General features: G+C 45.4%; 1 protein-coding gene across 1 annotated transcript in view; it reads left to right on the forward strand.

Annotated features, from left to right (window-relative positions):
- HSF1 (heat shock transcription factor 1) overlaps positions 1 to 17,634 on the forward strand; it is a 379,429-nt gene that overhangs the window by 85,089 nt on the left and 276,706 nt on the right. The window contains exons 5-6 of the mRNA XM_030220795.1: positions 2,183 to 2,258; positions 3,196 to 3,257. Of these exons, the coding sequence (XP_030076655.1) occupies positions 2,183 to 2,258; positions 3,196 to 3,257 (138 nt within the window). The remainder of the gene's footprint in view (positions 1 to 2,182; positions 2,259 to 3,195; positions 3,258 to 17,634) is intronic.

Consider the following 17,634-nt stretch of genomic DNA (forward strand, 5'->3'; position numbering starts at 1 on the left):
TGTAAAACTTCAACTACCTTAGGGAGGAAGCATTTTGGATTGGATAAGGTTAAAAGAATGTCTCCAAGAGCATTATCTTATCAGCACAGGTAATGCCCATAATACATGTCTGTTCTCTAATTAGTTGGGCTAGGGTCTCTACCGACAATGCAAACAGCAATGGTTACAATGCACAGTCTTATCATGTGCCTCTGTATAGTTCAAAGGGTTCAGTATATATGCTATTTATCTTAAGGCGTGCCAATGGGTGTTTGTCTAACAACTGAATCCAGAAAAGGTAATAATCTTGGATTTCCAGCCTTTCCAACACCATAAATATATATGACCAAGAGACGCTGTCGAACGCCTTCTCTGCATCTGGTGAATGTATTAAGGATGAGGCATCTGACTGCGTCACCTGCTCAGTGATATTGTCAAACATTTCCCTGCTTAGGTTTACTTTCTATACTTGTAAAGTCAGGACAGGAAACTGGAATCGGCAAAGATACGGGTAGACTCTGAACTGATTTTGATGGAACAGTCTTAGTTATAAGATACCCTGGAGATGAGGACAAACCATTTGGAGAAACTCCTACTGCTGCAGTGGAAATGAATGATTTAGGAGGAGTTGGGATAGAATGACCCCGTAAACTAAGTCTCCTAAGGCAGAGAGGTCACTCAATAAAGAAGCAGCAGCAACCTGTACTACATGTTTATCCATGGGGCCAGTCACCTTAGGTGTACTAGAAGTCTTAGAGGTCCCAGACTTGGATCTTCCTTATGATTAACCATATTCCTATTATAGTTGTAGTACCAAGCAAACAAGATTTCTGACTCCTCTAGCCCAGTATCCTGTTTCCAATAGTGGGCAATCCAGGTCATAAGTACCTGATAGAAACCCAAATAGTAGCAAGATTCCAAGCTACCAATCCAGGGCAAGCAGTATCTTCCCCATGTTTCTCTCAACAGCAGACTATGGACTTTTCCTCGAGGAACTTTTCCAAACCTTTTTTTAAACCCAGATAAACTAATTGCTGTTACCACATCCTGCAACACCAAGTTTCAGTGCTTAACCATTCGTTGAGTGAAAAAATATTTCCTCCTATTTGTTTTAAAAGTATTTCCATGCAACTTCATTGAGCATCCCCTAGTCTTTGTAATTTTTGAAAGAGTAAAAAATTGATTCACTTCCACTCATTCTGCACCACTCAGTTTTGTAGACCACAATCATATCTCCCTACTACTACTACTATTTAACATTTGTAAAGCGCTACCAGGGTTACGCAGCGCTGTATAATCTAACAATATAGATTGTACAATCCCCTCAGCTGTCTCTTTTCCAAGCTGTTTCCTTGTGTTTTTCCAAGCTGTTTCCTTGTGTTTTTCCAAGCTGTTTCCTTGTAAGTGTTTTGATGTCACTTGTGAGGATTTTTTTTTTTTTTTTTTTTACCTGTCCTGAAAAAGTATGAAGCCTCAGCATGCAGGCTGATAATAGCTTTCTTGGTTATCCGTTAGATCCTCTTACCTTTAGAACCAATGGATCTGCATTACCGCAATAGATTGTGGGTTAGGTTAATTGGGTTCTTGTATGTATGCCTATTTTTTTCATGAACTATTATTTATTTGCATTCTTTTCAAACAATATGGTTGTCTTTCATTTTTATTGTAAGATACCTTGACCTGGTTCTAGATTTGGCGGGATATCAAATTTGAAAGACTAAAGAAGTTAGGGCTCCAACTTGGAAAAGAGACGGCTGAGGGGGGATATGATTGAGATCTATAAAATCCTGAATGGTGTAGAGCGGGTGGGGGTGAATTAATTTTTCACTCATTCAAAAAGTACAAAGACCAGGAGATATTCTATTAAATGACATGGAAATACATTTAAAACAAATTGGAAATATTTTTTTACTCAAAGAATAGTTAAGTTCTGGAACTCGTTGCCAGAGGATGTAGTAACTGCAGTTAGTATATCTGGGTTAAAAAAAGGTTTGGACAAGTTCCTGGAGGAAAAGTCCATAGTCTGTTATTGAGATGGACATGGAATGTTGCTTCTAATTGGGTTTCTACCAGGTACTTGTGACCTGGATTAGCTACTGCTGGAAGCAGGATACTTTGCTAGATGGACTATTGGTCTGACCCAGAATGGTTATTTTTATGTTCTTATGAAATAAATATAAATGTTTTTTATGTGTATTTGCAGTGAGAATGAAGCACTGTGGAGGGAGGTGGCCAGTCTGAGACAAAAGCATGCTCAACAGCAGAAAGTTGTGAACAAGGTAATTTTGGGTGCCATCATGGTGACAATAGGCCTGCTACTGCTTACTGCATTACTGCATTTACTTTGTAAACTATTTTAATACCTTTATCAGCAAAAGTGGCATATGAAGTATAAGTAAGCTAAACTATACTGCGGTGCATTATAATTTATATGCTACCTTCCTCCAAAATGCACCCAGAGCAGCTTAAAACCTAGCAAAATACATTCCAGAAATAATACAAGAACAATAGCATGTTAGAGTAGGAACAAAGAGCAGATTAGCATGTCACTACATCTCTGTGCGTAATGGTTACAGCAGGGCTTTTCTGTTTTGTCCCATGGTGATCTGAGACTTGAGAGTTATAGATGATAAGGTGTTTTATGAGATGAGATTCTTCCATAGTTTTCATCGCATTAGTCTTTCTCCTTCCTCTAAGCAGCTTTGCCCTTCTGAAGAGAATAGTGACCCCTGAGCTGCCAACACTCTCTCAGCAGGGAGATGGCACTGATGGAAGCAGGGACAAACCCACTATATTAGCAATGAAAGGGCCCTTTGAAGACTAAGTACATATAGGGGAGGAGCAGATGACGTTTCTGAAAGAAATTTAACCAGTTTGAAGGCGTAAAGGCTACTAAAAAGTACTTATACGCTCATTGAAAGGAAGGGAACAGCAGCATGTCCACAGGCAGCGCAGTGCTCAGAAAAACTCTTACTGTATTAAAGGGCATATACCAGTCTAAGTGGATTTGTCTGTCAATGTTTAATCTGATCAAAGTGTGAGTGGATTGTTTTGAAATAGTGGTGGTAAAATTACATGGGTGACTGGAACACTGAAAAGCAGTGTGGAGTACTTGGACTGGGATGTGTGCAAAATTGCTTCTTTTATGGTCCCCTTTTGTGGTTCTTTACCTTCGTTCACTCTTTTTTCCTTTTCCTTTCTTCTGATCTTTTTCAGTTGATCCAGTTTCTGATTTCACTGGTTCAATCAAACCGAATCCTAGGTGTGAAACGGAAGATGTAAGTCTGCAGTTAGGTTTTATTTCATTGGTGGCTTATCCTGGGCTGGGGCAGGAGGTGCTAAGCTGGGGGTACTGAGTTGGGGGCTGAGACAGCTAAATGAAGAACATGGTTGGACAAACGCAGGAGGAGGCTGAGACAGCTAAATGAAGAACAGGGTTGGAGAAACTGGAGAGGGGTGGGAAGCAGGGAAGAGAGACTGGGAAATTGGTAACTGTTCAAGGGAGAAAAACCCAGCAAATTGATGGTAGGAAAAGTCCAAGCAGCAGAAACAGTAGCAGGCTGAGATTGCTGTACTGAAGCTGTTCATGCCATGACAGTTCCCCTTCAGAAAAGTAACACATGAACGTGAGCAGAAAAGTGCTCTGGTTCTAGCAGGACAAGGCTTTCTTCAAATCCAGTGATGCCAGGGCCAGAAGCTCACCCACAGTGTTGGGCAAGTCATTTGAGATAAACTATATAAGGAGAAGGAGCCTGGCCATGAGACCAGGCAGTGCTGCCAGTCCTTCCCAGTTATAAATGATGAAAAGACAGAAATAACACTTGTCTGAGCTCTAAGAACATTTTATTTTTGGCTTGCTCTTTACTTTGCCCTTTGCAAGTTACATTGAGGTATTTCCCAGTCTCAAGAGAGCTTACAATCTAATTGTGTACCTTTGACAATGGAGGATGAAATGACTTACCTAAGGTCATAAGGAGTGCCAGTGAATTAGATGATCAATTAAATATTCAGAATACCCAGAAATCACTCCTTCAGGCTCCCTCCTACTCATTTCAAAAGCAGAAGCAGCATTTTCCGTAGGACCACGTACCTGCACACTTTAGCGTCCACTTTTGATGCACCAGAAATGTTCTCAAGATCCTAAGCAATCGGTTCTCAAACTGTGCGCCACAGCACCCTGGTGCGCTGTAGCGAACTCTCAGGGGTGCCGCTGCTTATTCTCCCAACCTCCCTCCCGCCATCACCCGAACTGCTGCTGCTTCTCTAGATCAGCAGCGGCAAAACAAGTTGCAGCCACGAGGGGCCAGACTCTTTATACACACAGCTGCCAGTCCTGCCCCTCGAACACCACTTCTTGTTCTGGGGCACAACTGGCAGCCGCGTGTATGGAGACTCCGGTCCCACATGGCTGCAGCTTGTTTTGCCGCTGCTGCTACTCATCTAGAGAAGCGGCAGGGATGGGTGTGTATGGGGGGAGTAGGGACAGAGGAGGTAGATGCTGGATTGGGGGGAGAAATAGAGGGGGTTTAGGCTGATGAAAGGGGGAGTGAGAGATTGCAGAGATTGGATGAAAATGGGGAGGAGAGGCAGAAGTTGGCTGGATGGGAGAGAGGAGGGCAGATGCTGGATGGAAGGGGAGAGAGGAGGAGGAAATGCAGGTGTTGATGGCTGAAGCATGCCACCGATTTGCTTGCTGGCAAGCAGCATGGAGCTTGGGCCTTAGGACAGTGGACCTCTTCAGCTGGTGGGGCTTGGCATTCCCACCAGCAAAGGTAGTACTCTATGCTGTTGGGGGCAGGGGCTGTTGGGCAGAATCTTGAGAGGAAATGTGTAGCTTGGGGGTGCTGTAACTCGAGAAAGTTTGGGTACCACTATCCTCAGCAAATCAACTGCCAGTTAGATTTTCAGGATATCCACAATGAATATTCATGAGACATTTGACTTGCGGCCCTCAGATTGGTCAGCTCTGGAGGAAGACCATCTTGAAAATGAGATAACTGCAATTAATATCTGTCATCAGTTTGTTAGTACAGGAGCCCAACAAAATAATGCAGGAATTGGATGCAATTAAAGCAGCTTCTATCACTGCACAGAATCAAACCAATTTCTCATCACTGCCTCAAAAGAATAAAGCTACCTAAAAATAGATGGATGACAGTAGGCTCAGGTAGACTACTACGACATGTGGCACAGAAGCATCCACCCTCACAATTGTTGCCCTTATAGAATTCTTTTACTCCATTACAGCACTGTGATGCTCCAGAAAATAGAGCTGAGGTGCAACAAAAAGCAATGAAGGTGTCCCAAAAGAAAACACCCCCAAGCACTAATAATCACAAACCAGAAAACTGTTGCTGCTAGGGGATTCTATTATTGGAGGCATTAACTCAAACACAGTTCAAGGGGCCCGCAAAATGAAATGCCTTCCAGGCTCCTTAGCTACCAGGAGTACCAGACAACTATTGACTATAATCAGAGAAGAAACTAAGGAGTTTAACACTGATGTTGTTATCCACCTGAGAACAAATGACCTGGCTAATAATACCCCACTTGCAGCGCAGAGAGCTTTTCAGGAGCTGGAGGAGGGGTTAAAACCTTTGGTACAAAAGGTAGCTTTTTTTGAAGTACTACCTACTTTTGGAATGGGAGAGAAAGTGTACAAAATACCGAGAATTTTAATAGGTGGCACAAAGCCTGGTGTCATCAAGAAGGTTTTAGGTACATAGGAGGATGGGGCAGTACATGGAAAAACAAAAGATTATATTGTAACGATGGGCTGCATGTCACTGTGGCAGGAAATAAAATCCTTGGAGAGAAATTCAGACAATATGTATCTAGTCGTTTAAACTAGAAGGCGAGGGTGGCATATGGCGGCAGGTCAATTCTAGTGGTCACCCCCAGCTAAAGACAAGGTGTGACACTAGTAAAGAAAACAATGAAAACAACTATCTTAACAAATGACTTCTTATCAAGACAGCAGGAAGTGAGACTAAAGATAAAAGCTAAACAGAAGATGAGACTGCCACTGAAATGTAGCTGGAAAGCGATGACCAAAAATGTTCGCAGTCTAAGCAACAAAGTTCATGGTCTGCGAGCCCTAATGTTAGAGGGAGATTTAGACATTGTTGCTATCACGGAGACATGGTTCAATGATTCCCATGAATGGGATGCAAACATACCAGATACAATCCATTAAGGAAGGATAGAGATGGTCGTAAAGGTGGAGTAGCAGCTCTGTGAGAAACTATATCACAGTGACTTCTAGGGGCCTGAGGAAAGGAAGAAGCTATATGGATGACCTTGAAAAGAAATGATGGGACCTTTGTCCACATGAGTGTTGTCTACAGAGCTCCAACACAATCTGAGGAATTAGATTCAGATCTGATTACAATTATCCAAAAGTTGGAAAGAAACAGATGTGCTGTTACTAGGAGATTTTAACCTGCCGGATGCCACTCTCTCCTCTGCTCTGGACACCCTCGCTCCATCCACCTCCCGTCCCACAAAGCGTACTAATCCCCAGCCTTGGCTGACCCCTTGCATCCGCTACCTTCGTTCCTGCACCCGATCTGCCGAACGCCTCTGGAGGAAATCTCGCACCCATTCAGATTTCCTTCACTACAAATTCATGCTATCCTCCCTCCACTCCTCCTTATTCCTTGCCAAACAGGACTATTACACCCAACTGACCAATTCTCTCAGCTCCAACCCCCATCATCTCTTCACCACCCTTAACTCCCTCCTCAAACTGCCCTCCGCTCCTACCCCCCCCCCCTCACTCTCCCCTCAATCACTGGCCGATTACTTCCACGACAAGGTGCAAAAGATCAACCTTGAGTTCACTACCAAACCATCTCCTCCTTTTCACCCTTTAACCCTCGACCAACCAAGCCAGGCCTCTTTTCTCCTCCTTTCCAGACATCACCGAGGAGGAAACCGCTCGCCTTCTTTCCTACATAAGTACATAAGTAATGCCACACTGGGAAAAGACCAAGGGTCCATCGAGCCCAGCATACTGTCCACGACAGCGGCCAATCCAGGCCAAGGGCACCTGGCAAGCTTCCCAAACGTACAAACATTCCACACATGTTATTCCTGGAATCTTGGATCTTTCCAAGTCCGTTTAGTAGCGGTTTATGGACTTGTCCTTTAGGAAACCGTCCAACCCCTTTTTAAACTCTGCTAAGCTAACCGCCTTCACCACTTTCTCCGGCAACGAATTCCAGAGTTTAATTACACGTTGGGTGAAGAAAAATTTTCTCCGATTTGTTTTAAATTTACTACACTGTAGTTTCATCGCATGCCCCCTAGTCCTAGTATTTTTGGAAAGCGTGAACAGAAGCTTCACATCCACCTGTTCCACTCCACTCATTATTTTATATACCTCTATCATGTCTCCCCTCAGCCGTCTCTTCTCCAAGCTGTATAGCCCTAGCCTCCTTAGTCTTTCTTCATAGGGAAGTCGTCCCATCCCCGCTATCATGCTCGAAAAGTACTACCTGTTCCTCTGATCCCATCCCCACCAACTTACTTAACACCATCTCTCATACTGTCACCCCGTCCATCTGTCATATCCTCAACCTCTCTCTCTCCACTGCAACTGTCCCTGACACCTTCAAGCACGCCGTAGTCACACCTCTCCTCAAAAAACCATCACTTGACCCTACCTGTCCCTCCAACTACCGCCCCATTTCCCTCCTACCCTTCCTCTCCAAAATACTTGAGCGTGCTGTTCACAGCCGCTGCCTTGATTTTCTCTCCTCTCATGCCATCCTTGATCCACTTCAATCCGGTTTTCGCCCTCTACACTCGACAGAAACAGCACTCTCTAAAGTCTAATGACCTGTTCCTTGCCAAATCCAGAGGCCACTACTCCATCCTCATCCTCCTCGATCTATCTGCCGCTTTTGACACTGTCAATCATGATCTACTCCTTGCCACACTGTCCTTATTCGGGTTCCAGGGCTCTGTTCTCTCCTGGTTCTCCTCCTATCTCTCCCACCGCACCTTCAGAGTTCACTCCCATGGATCCTCCTCCACCCCCATCCCCCTATCCGTTGGTGTTCCCCAGGAATCTGTCCTTGGACCCCTTCTCTTCTCAATCTACACCTCTTCCCTGGTTTCCCTCATCTCATCTCATGGCTTCCAGTATCATCTCTATGCAGACGACACCCAGCTGTATCTCTCCAGACATCACCGCAGAGACCCAGGCAAAGGTATCGGCCTGCTTAACCGACATTGCCACATGGATGTCCAACCGCCACCTGAAACTGAACATGTCCAAGACTGAGCTCATCGTCTTTCCACCAAAACCCACTTCTCCTCTTCCTCCACTTTCTATCTCAGTGGATAACACCCTCATCTTCTCCGTCTCATCTGCCCGCAACCTCGGAGTCATCTTCGACTCCTCCCTCTCCTTCTCGGCACACATCCAGCAGATAGCCAAGACCTGTCGCTTCTTCCTCTTCAACATCAGCAAAATTCGCCCTTTCCTCTCTGAACACACCACCCGTACTCTCGTCCACGCTCTCATTACCTCCCGACTTGACTACTGCAACTTACTCCTCACCGGACTCCCACTTAGCCATCTATCCCCCCTTCAATCTGTTCAGAACTCTGCTGCACGTCTTATATTCCGCCAGAACCGATATACTCATATCACCCCTCTTCTCAGGTCACTTCACTGGCTTCCAATCCGTTACCGCATTCAGTTCAAGCTCCTCCTTCTTACCTACAAATGCACTCAATCTGCTGCCCCTCACTACCTCTCTACCCTCATCTCCCCCTTATGTTCCCACCCGAAACCTCCGTTCACAGGACAAATCCCTTCTCTCAGTACCCTTCTCCACCACTGCCAACTCCAGGCTCCGCCCATTCTGCCTCGCCTCACCCTATGCCTGGAACAACCTTCCTGAGCCCCTACGTCAAGCCCCCTCCCTGCCCATCTTCAAGTCTCTGCTTAAAACCCACCTCTTCAATGCTGCCTTCGGCACCTAACTCTTACCTTCAGGATATCTGGACTGCCCCAAATTGACTGCCCCCATCGTATCGTCTACTCACTTGTCCTTTAGATTGTAAGCTCTTTGAGCAGGGCCTGTCCTTTTATGTTAAATTGTACAGCGCTGCGTAACCCTAGCAGCGCTTTAGAAATGTTAAGTAGTAGTAGGATGTGGATTGAAAAGTTCCACCTGCAGAATCAGAAAGAAGTAGAGAGATCTTGGATGCTTTACAAAGTTTTCTGCTCAGAGAAATGGTGACGGAACCCACGGGGGAGGAGTGACATTGGATCTGGTACGCACAAATGGGGAAAGTGTGTCTAATGTCCGAGTGGGTGCCCACCTGGGCAGCAGTGATCATCAAACAGTTTGGTTTGATATAAAAGCTAAACTGGAGGGCAGCTACTCAAAGACCTGGATTTCAAACATGCTGACTTTAGCAAAATGAGGGAATACCTGAAGACAGAGCTGATGGGCTGGGAGGACATAAGAGAAGTGGAAAGGCAGTGGTCCAGGCTGAAAGGAGCTATAAATATGGCTATTAACCTTTATGTAAGGAAAGTAAATAAAAGCAAGAGGAAAAGAAACCAGATATGGTTCTCCAAGCAAGTGGCTGAGAAAATAAAGGCTAAAGAGTTGGTGTTCATGAAATACAGAAAAACTTAAGAAGAAGAATACCAGATGAAACTGAAAGAAGCTGAGAGAGAGACGTCTGGCGAAAGCGCAAACGGAAGAACAAATCGCTAGAAATATAAGGAGGGACGACAAGAATTTTTTCAGGTTTATTAGTGAAACGAGGAAGAGTAAAAGGAATTGTGAGACTGAAAGATGCCGTGAACTGCTTTGTGGAGAATGATGAGGAAAAAGCAAATGTGCTAAACAAATACTTCTGTGTTCATGGAAGAAAATCATGGAGAAGGACCACGATTGACTGGCAAAGGTACATATGAGAATGGAGCGGATATAGCACCATTCACGGAAGAAAGTGTTTGAGCAAATTGAAAAATTGAAGGTGGACAAAGCCATGGTACCGGACGGGATCCATCCCAGGATATTGAGGGAGCTCAGAGAGGTTCTGGTGGGTCTTCGTAAAGAAAGATTTGTTTAATAAATCCTTGGAGATGGGGGAGGTTCCTTGGGATTGGAGAAGAGCGGATGTGGTCCCTCTTCACAAAAGTGGTGACAGAGAAGAAGCTGGAAGCTACAGGCCGGTAAGACTCTCTTTGGGTATTGGAAAAGTAATGGAAGCGATGCTGAATGAAAGGATAGTACATTTCCTGGAAGTCGATAGGTTACAAGATCTGAGACAACATGGTTTTACCAAAGGTAAATTGTGCCAGATGAATCTGATGTAATACTTTTTGACTGGATGAGCAGAGAATTGGATTGAGGACGTACACTAGATGTAATCTACTTAATTTCAGTAAATTTCATACTACGCATGGACTATCCCCAACACAAACACCAATCTACCTACAACACATACACCCTACAGACAATTCATATACAACCCACTAGAACAAAAGAACAACAATCAACTAAAAGGAAAAACAAATATATATGGAAACAACCAACAGAAAGGGAAGAAAGGACATAACAAAACTAGACATCAGGAAAACAACTAATACAAATTAAGACTTCAACACTTCTAACTGAATCTTACCATTCAATTCATTCAGTGTGCTAGCTGACAGTGTATATAAGTGAAAACATTCAAGCATTACTATGACAGTCTGACAGGGTAGGAGGATGGGGGTGGGTCGGAGGTATGCATGGGGACATCAAAGCACATTTGCTTATTTCCGATCTGACGAAGAAGGGCAACCTTCGAAAGCTAATCAAGAAATGTATTATGTTATGTCCAATAAAAAAGGTATCATCTTATTTTCTTTTCCATGTTTTATTTTGTTTGATTTCTATTGATAACCTTAAGAGTGGACTAACACGGCTACCACACTCCTCTACTTAAAAGACCTAACAAACCACATAAACTATATGCTACAAAATGGACTTTTCCCAAGGGAAAAAGGTAACATTTTACTCACCCCTATACCCAAGGATGCAAAGAAAAATGCAAATGAACTAACGAACTATAGACCAGTAGCATCCATCCCCTTAATTACCAAAATAACAGAAGGCATAGTGACCAAACAACTCACAGACTTTCTAAACAAGTTCTCGATATTACACGATTCTCAATCAGGATTTCGCTCTAACCACAGTACTGAAACCGTACTAGTCACGCTCATGAACAAATTCAAACAATTGATAGCAAACGGCAACAACATTCTACTGCTACAATTCGACATGTCAAGTGCATTCGACATGGTCGACCATGGAATTTTATTACACAACCTCGAATACTTCGGAATTGGAGGCAACGTTATCAATTGGTTGAAAGGGTTCCTCACTACACGCTCATATCAAGTGACTTCAAAATCGATTACATCAGCGACATGAAAACCTGAATGCGGAGTTCCACAGGGATCCCCCCCTCTCACCGACCATATTCAACCTAATGATGACACCCTTGGCCAAATTACTATCGAATCAGAACCTAAACCCATATATATACGCTGACGATGTAACGATCTTCATCCCATTCCATGAAGATTTAAGGGAAATCTCCAATGAAATCAAGCAAAGCCTACATATTATGAATTCCTGGGCAGATGCATTTCAGCTGAAACTCAATGCTGAGAAAACCCAGTGCCTGGTACTCACCTCGCAATACAATAAGAATAAATTTACCACCATCAACACACCTAAACTAAAAATACCAGTTTCAGACACCCTGAAAATCCTCGGAGTCACCACTGATCGACATCTTACACTTGAGAACCATGCAAATAACATAACCAAAAAGATGTTTCATTCAATGTGGAAGCTAAAAAGAGTTAGACCATTTTTTCCAAGGATTGTCTTCTGCAATCTGGTACAATCACTGGTACTCATTCATCTGGACTATTGTAACTCACTCTACGCTGGTTGTAAAGAGCAAATACTCAAAAAAAAAACTCCAGACAGCTCAGAATACGGCAGCGAGGCTAATATTCGTCACACCAAAATAGAAAGCGCAAAACCCCTACGAGAAAAGCTACACTGGCTCCCACTAAAAGAATGCATCACGTTCAAACTTTGCACTTTAGTCCATAAAATTATCCATGGTAATGCCCCAGCCTACATGTCAGATCTAATAGAACTACCACCCAGGAACGCAAAAAAATCTTCCCGCACACCCCTCATTCTTCATCCTCCCAAGTGTAAGGGTTTGAAATACAAATCAATGCACGCATCTACCTTTTCCTATACGAGTACGCAGCTCTGGAATGCGCTGCTACATAACTTGAAAACGGTCTATGAACTGACCAATTTCCGGAAATTATTAAAAACCTATCTCTTCGACGAGACATATCACAAAGATCAACATGTGTAATTGTATAATCTTTTGAACTTTTAGTACTGTCTTATAATGTCTTTTGCTTTAACACCATCATGTAATTCACCACCATGTAACACAAACCCTCTGTAAACCTAATGTATATTCATGTCTATTTCCAGTACCCATGATGTATTGTAAGCCACATTGAGCCTGCAAAAAGGTGGGATAAAGGTGGGATAATGTGGGATACAAATGCAATAAATAAAATAAATAAAGCCTTTGACATTGTTCCTCATAGGAGGCTCTTGAATAAATTTGACAGGCTGAAGTTAGGACTCAAAGTGGTGAACTGGATTAGAAACTGGTTGACGGACAGACACCAGAAGGGTGGTGGTTAATAGAATCACTCAGAGGAAGGAAAGTTTAAAAAGAAACTAAAAGGATTGACTGCAAAGGTTAGGGCACTAAATCAGGCATGGACATTATTCAAAAAACCATCTTGGAAGCCCAGTCCAGATGCATTCCACATATTTGCAAAGGTGGAAAGAAGAGAAAGAAGCCAGCATGGTTAAAAGGTGACGTGAAAGAGGCCATTACAGCCAAAAGATTGTCCTTCAAAGAATGGAAAAAGGACCCAAATGAAGAAAATAAGAGGCAACATAAACACTGGCAAGTCAGATGCAAAACATTAATAAAGAAGGCTAAAAGACAATATGAAGAGAAACTTACTGCAGAGGCTAAAACTCACAATAACAACTTTTCTACGAAGACAAGCGGAGGGGGAGGGGGGAGGTCGGCGTCGGCTCAGGAATCGGACGGCATTTTGCAAGCAAAATATAAAAAAACGTTTTGCCAGAGTCTTCTGGCGCACGTGCAGCGTGCACCGCACATGTGCGGGCTGATTTCCCACCCGTCACATGAGTGCATTTCCTCCGTTTTCTTTTCTCCACGTTGAGGAGCGGTAGTTTTGTTTTTTGTTTTTTTTTTCTGTGCTCCTCTCAGGCCCAGGAAAGAGTCTTCAAGTTTTCGTTTTTTTCTTCTAATTTTTTCTTTATTTTATTATTGTTTAAAAAAAAAAAAAAAAAGTTCACATAGTGTACTTTTAGTTTTGTCCCCTTTTGTTTCCTTTATTTTTCGTCGCGGCCGGGTTATTCCCTTATTTTTGTGCCCTTTTATCAGGCACAGTTGCGTCTTTTGATTTTGCCGAAGCCGTTTTTCCTTCCATGTCATCGAAGACACCCAGCGGCTTCAAACATTGTACTCTGTGCAACCAGACCATCTCAGGTACCGATACCCAAATCTGGTGTATCCAGGGCCCTGGGCCCTACCATAGCCCAGCCGCTTGCAGTCTGTGTCCTCGGGTACCGATACCCACGCCTGGTGTATCCAGTGCCTTTGGGCCTGACCATAGCCCAGCTGCTTGCAGTCTGTGTCTTCGTATGTAGAAATGGACCGAAGCGTCTCGAGAAGCCCAACGAGAAAAGCTTTTTGGGGCTCGGTCCGGTCCTTCAACATTGACATTGGTACCGAGGTCGGCGGCGTCGACATCGAGGGAAGCATCGACGTCAGGAGCGGAGGTAATGGCTGCTGAAAGACCAATTCGTGCTGGGAGCAGTGAGGCATCGAATGGGTCTCCACCTGCCTCGAGGCCTTCTGTTATGCAGGCCCCCGGAGACCGACCTTTGTCGGACCCGGCCCCGAAGAGACGCGAGGATATCACATCCTCGTCGGTACCAAGGAGTCTCGATGATGGGCGTTGAGTGAAGGCGAAGAAGCACCGTCATCGTTAGACTCTGGAATTCATTGCCGGAGAACGTGGTACGGGCGGTTAGCTTGACGGAGTTTAAAAAGGGGTTAGATAGATTCCTAAAGGACAAGTCCATAGACCGCTATTAAATGGACTGGAAAAATTCCTCATTTTTAGGTATAATCTTGTCTGGAATGTTTTTACGTTTAGGGAGCGTGCCAGGTGCCCTTGACCTGGATTGGCCACTGTCGGTGACAGGATGCTGGGCTAGATGGACCTTTGGTCTTTCCCAGTATGGCACTACTTATGTACTTATGTACTTATGTACTTTGACACACGGTGCCGGGAGCTCTGGGGCTTCGAGGGAATCGGCACCCGAGAAGTGTTGGCGCCGAGAGGATTGCTCCCCCTCTATTCAGGAGGTGCCGATGCGTTGGTCTTCTGGCAGCCCGGTACCTGCTCCCGAGCCTCGACAGATTCTGCCACTGGCTCCTTTACGGACCCCGCAGCCTTGTCTGACGGCGGCTGTCGGTGAGCGCATCAGGGCCCTGCTTGCAGAGCTTCTAGAAGGATTGCTGTGCCAGTGTGTTTCGGTTTCGGGGGGTGCTTGCGCCTTCCGTACCGTCTGCTGCAGCGGTATCTGGCCCTTCGCCTGTGGTGAGGTCCCCGACTTCGGTGCCGCCTGCAGCATCGGTGTCGACTGCCACCCAGGTCAACTCCCCTTCGATGTCGGTGGAGGAAGCTTCACCGCAGTCCAGGCGGGCGTCGACTTCTCGGCACCGCCATCGAGGCTCCTTGGTGTTGAGGACGGCTCAGTTTCAGACTGCTCTGAGAGATGTCTTGTCCGATACTAAAGATGAGCATTCGTGGGAGAAAGAGGAAGATCCCAGGTACTTCCCTTCTGACGAGTCCTATGGGATTCCCTCTGAACCTTCCCCTCCACCAGAAAGGAGACTTTCTTTACCGGAGAGTCTATCCTTTAACTCCTTTGTCCAGGAAATGGCTACGGCTGTTCCCTTCCCTATAGAGGTTGAGGATGAGCCAAGGGCTGAGATGCTCGAGGTCCTGGATTATCCTTCTCCGCCTAGGGAGGCTGCAGCGGCTCCTTTGCATAATGTGCTGAAGGAAGTCCTTATGCGAAACTGGTCCTTCCCTCTGTCTAATCCCGTGATCCATAAAAAGCTGAATCCCAATATCGGATCCACGGTGAACCTGGTTTGATGAGGTCTCAGCTACTTCACAATTCCATGGTGGTGGACTCCGCCCTCAAAAGAGCCAAGAGTGCTAAGGACTATACCTTGGCGCCCCCAGGCAGAGAATCTAGAACCTTGGACTCTTTTGGGAGGAAGAAGTATCAGGCTGCTATGCTCGTTGCCAAGATCCAGACTTAACAGCTCTTCACGAGCATCCACTTGCAGAACTCGGTGAGGCAACTGTTCAGCTTGGTTGATGCACGCCCTCCGGAGCAGGCCGAGCCTTTTCGCCAGGTGGTCAGGCAGTAGAAGGCGTGTCAAATTCCTGGCCAGGGGTACGTTCGACATTTTTGATGTAACATCCAGGATCGCTGCCCAAGGTATAGTGATGCGCAGACTCTCATGGCTGCGTGTCGTTGACCTGGATCATTCAGCAGCAGCGCATGGCAGATGTTCTTTGCTAGGGGGATAACCTTTTTGGTGAGAGCGTAGAGGATCTAGTTAACCAGATCAAGAAGCATAATGATGCTATGGATTCTCTCTCCCGCGGCGTCTGCTACTATCTCCTCATCCAGGAGGGTTTTTAGAGGGAAGAGAAGTGCTCGTAGGTACACTCCTGCTTCTCAGCAGCCTGCCCAGGCTCAGTCCCAGCGCGCTCATTCTCGTCAGCAGCGTGCACCTAAGGCCACTGCGGCTCCCCAGCAAAAGCAAGGGACGGGCTTTTGACTGGCTCCAGTTCAGCATAGCCTCAGTAAATGTGTCCGTACCGGACGACTTGCCGGTTGGGGGGAGGTTAATGTTTTTTCACCACAGGTGGCCTCTTATAACCTTCGACTGGTGGGTTCTTCAAATTGTCCGGTTAAGATACACCCTCAATCTGGAATCCAAGCCTCCAGATTGCCCAGCAGGAGCTCAGTCCTACAGCTCCCAGCATAAGCAGGTACTTGCAGAGGAACTCTCCGCCCTTCTGAAGGCCCAAGTGGTCGAACCCGTTCCACCAGGTGAAGAAGGGCTGGGATTCTATTCCAGGTACTTCCTTGTGCAAATGAAAACAGGGGGGATGCGTCCCATCCTAGATCTAGGGGCCCTGAACAAAGTTCTTATCTGAGAAAAGTTCAGTATGGTTTCCCTGGGCACCCTTCTTCCCATGATTCAGGAAAACGATTGGCTATGCTCTCTGGACTTATAGGATGCATATACACACATCTCGAAGTACCAGCTCACAGGAAGAATCTTCAATTTCGGCTGGGAACACAGCAATTTCAGTACTGTGTACTGCCTTATTTGGCCTGGTTTCTGTGCCCAGAGTGTTTTCAAAATGCCTAGCTGTAGTCGCAGCATCTACTACTACTACTACTACTATTTAGCATTTCTATAGCGCTACAAGGCGTACGCAGCGCTGCACAAACATAGAAGAAAGACAGTCTCTGCTCAAAGAGCTTACAATCTAATAGACAAAAAATAAAGTAAGCAAATCAAATCAATGTGTTCAGGAAGGAGGAGAGGAGGGTAGGTGGAGGCGAGTGGTTACAAGTGGTTACGAGGCAAAAGCAATGTTAAAGAGGTGGGCTTTCAGTCTAGATTTAAAGGTGGCCAAGGATGGGGCAAGACGTAGGGGCTCAGGAAGTTTATTCCAGGCATAGGGTGCAGCGAGACAGAAGGCGTGAAGTCTGGAGTTGGCAAGTAGTGGAGAAGGGAACAGATAAGAAGGATTTATCCATGGAGCGGAGTGCACGGGAAGGGGTGTAAGGAAGGACGAGTGTGGAGAGATACTGGGGAGCAGCAGAGTGAGTACATTTATAGGTTAGTAGAAGAAGTTTGAACAGAATGCGAAACGGATAGGGAGCCAGTGAAGTGACTTGAGGAGAGGGGTAGTATGAGTAAAGCGACCCTGGCGGAAGACGAGACGGGCAGCAGAGTTTTGAACCAATTGGAGAGGGGAGAGGTGACTAAGTGGGAGGCCAGCAAGAAGCAGATTGCAGTAGTCTAAAGAAGAGGTAACAAGGGTGTGGATGAGGGTTTTGGTAGAGTGCTCGGAAAGAAAGGGGCAGATTTTACGGATGTTGTAAAGAAAGAAACGACAGGTCTTGGCAATCTGCTGGATATGAGCAGAGAAGGAGAGAGAAGAGTCAAAGATGACCCCAAGGTTTCGAGCTGAGGAGACAGGAGAATGAGAGAGCCATCAACAGAAATAGAAAACGGGGGGAGTAGGGAGGTGGGTTTGGGGGGGAAAATGAGAAGCTCGGTTTTGGTCATGTTTAATTTCAGGTGGCGTTGAGACATCCAGACAGCAATGTCAGACAAGCACGCTGAAACTTTGGTTTGGATGCAAGGTGA

Source organism: Microcaecilia unicolor, chromosome 1, assembly GCF_901765095.1.
Source record: "Microcaecilia unicolor chromosome 1, aMicUni1.1, whole genome shotgun sequence".
NCBI lineage: Eukaryota > Metazoa > Chordata > Amphibia > Gymnophiona > Siphonopidae > Microcaecilia > Microcaecilia unicolor.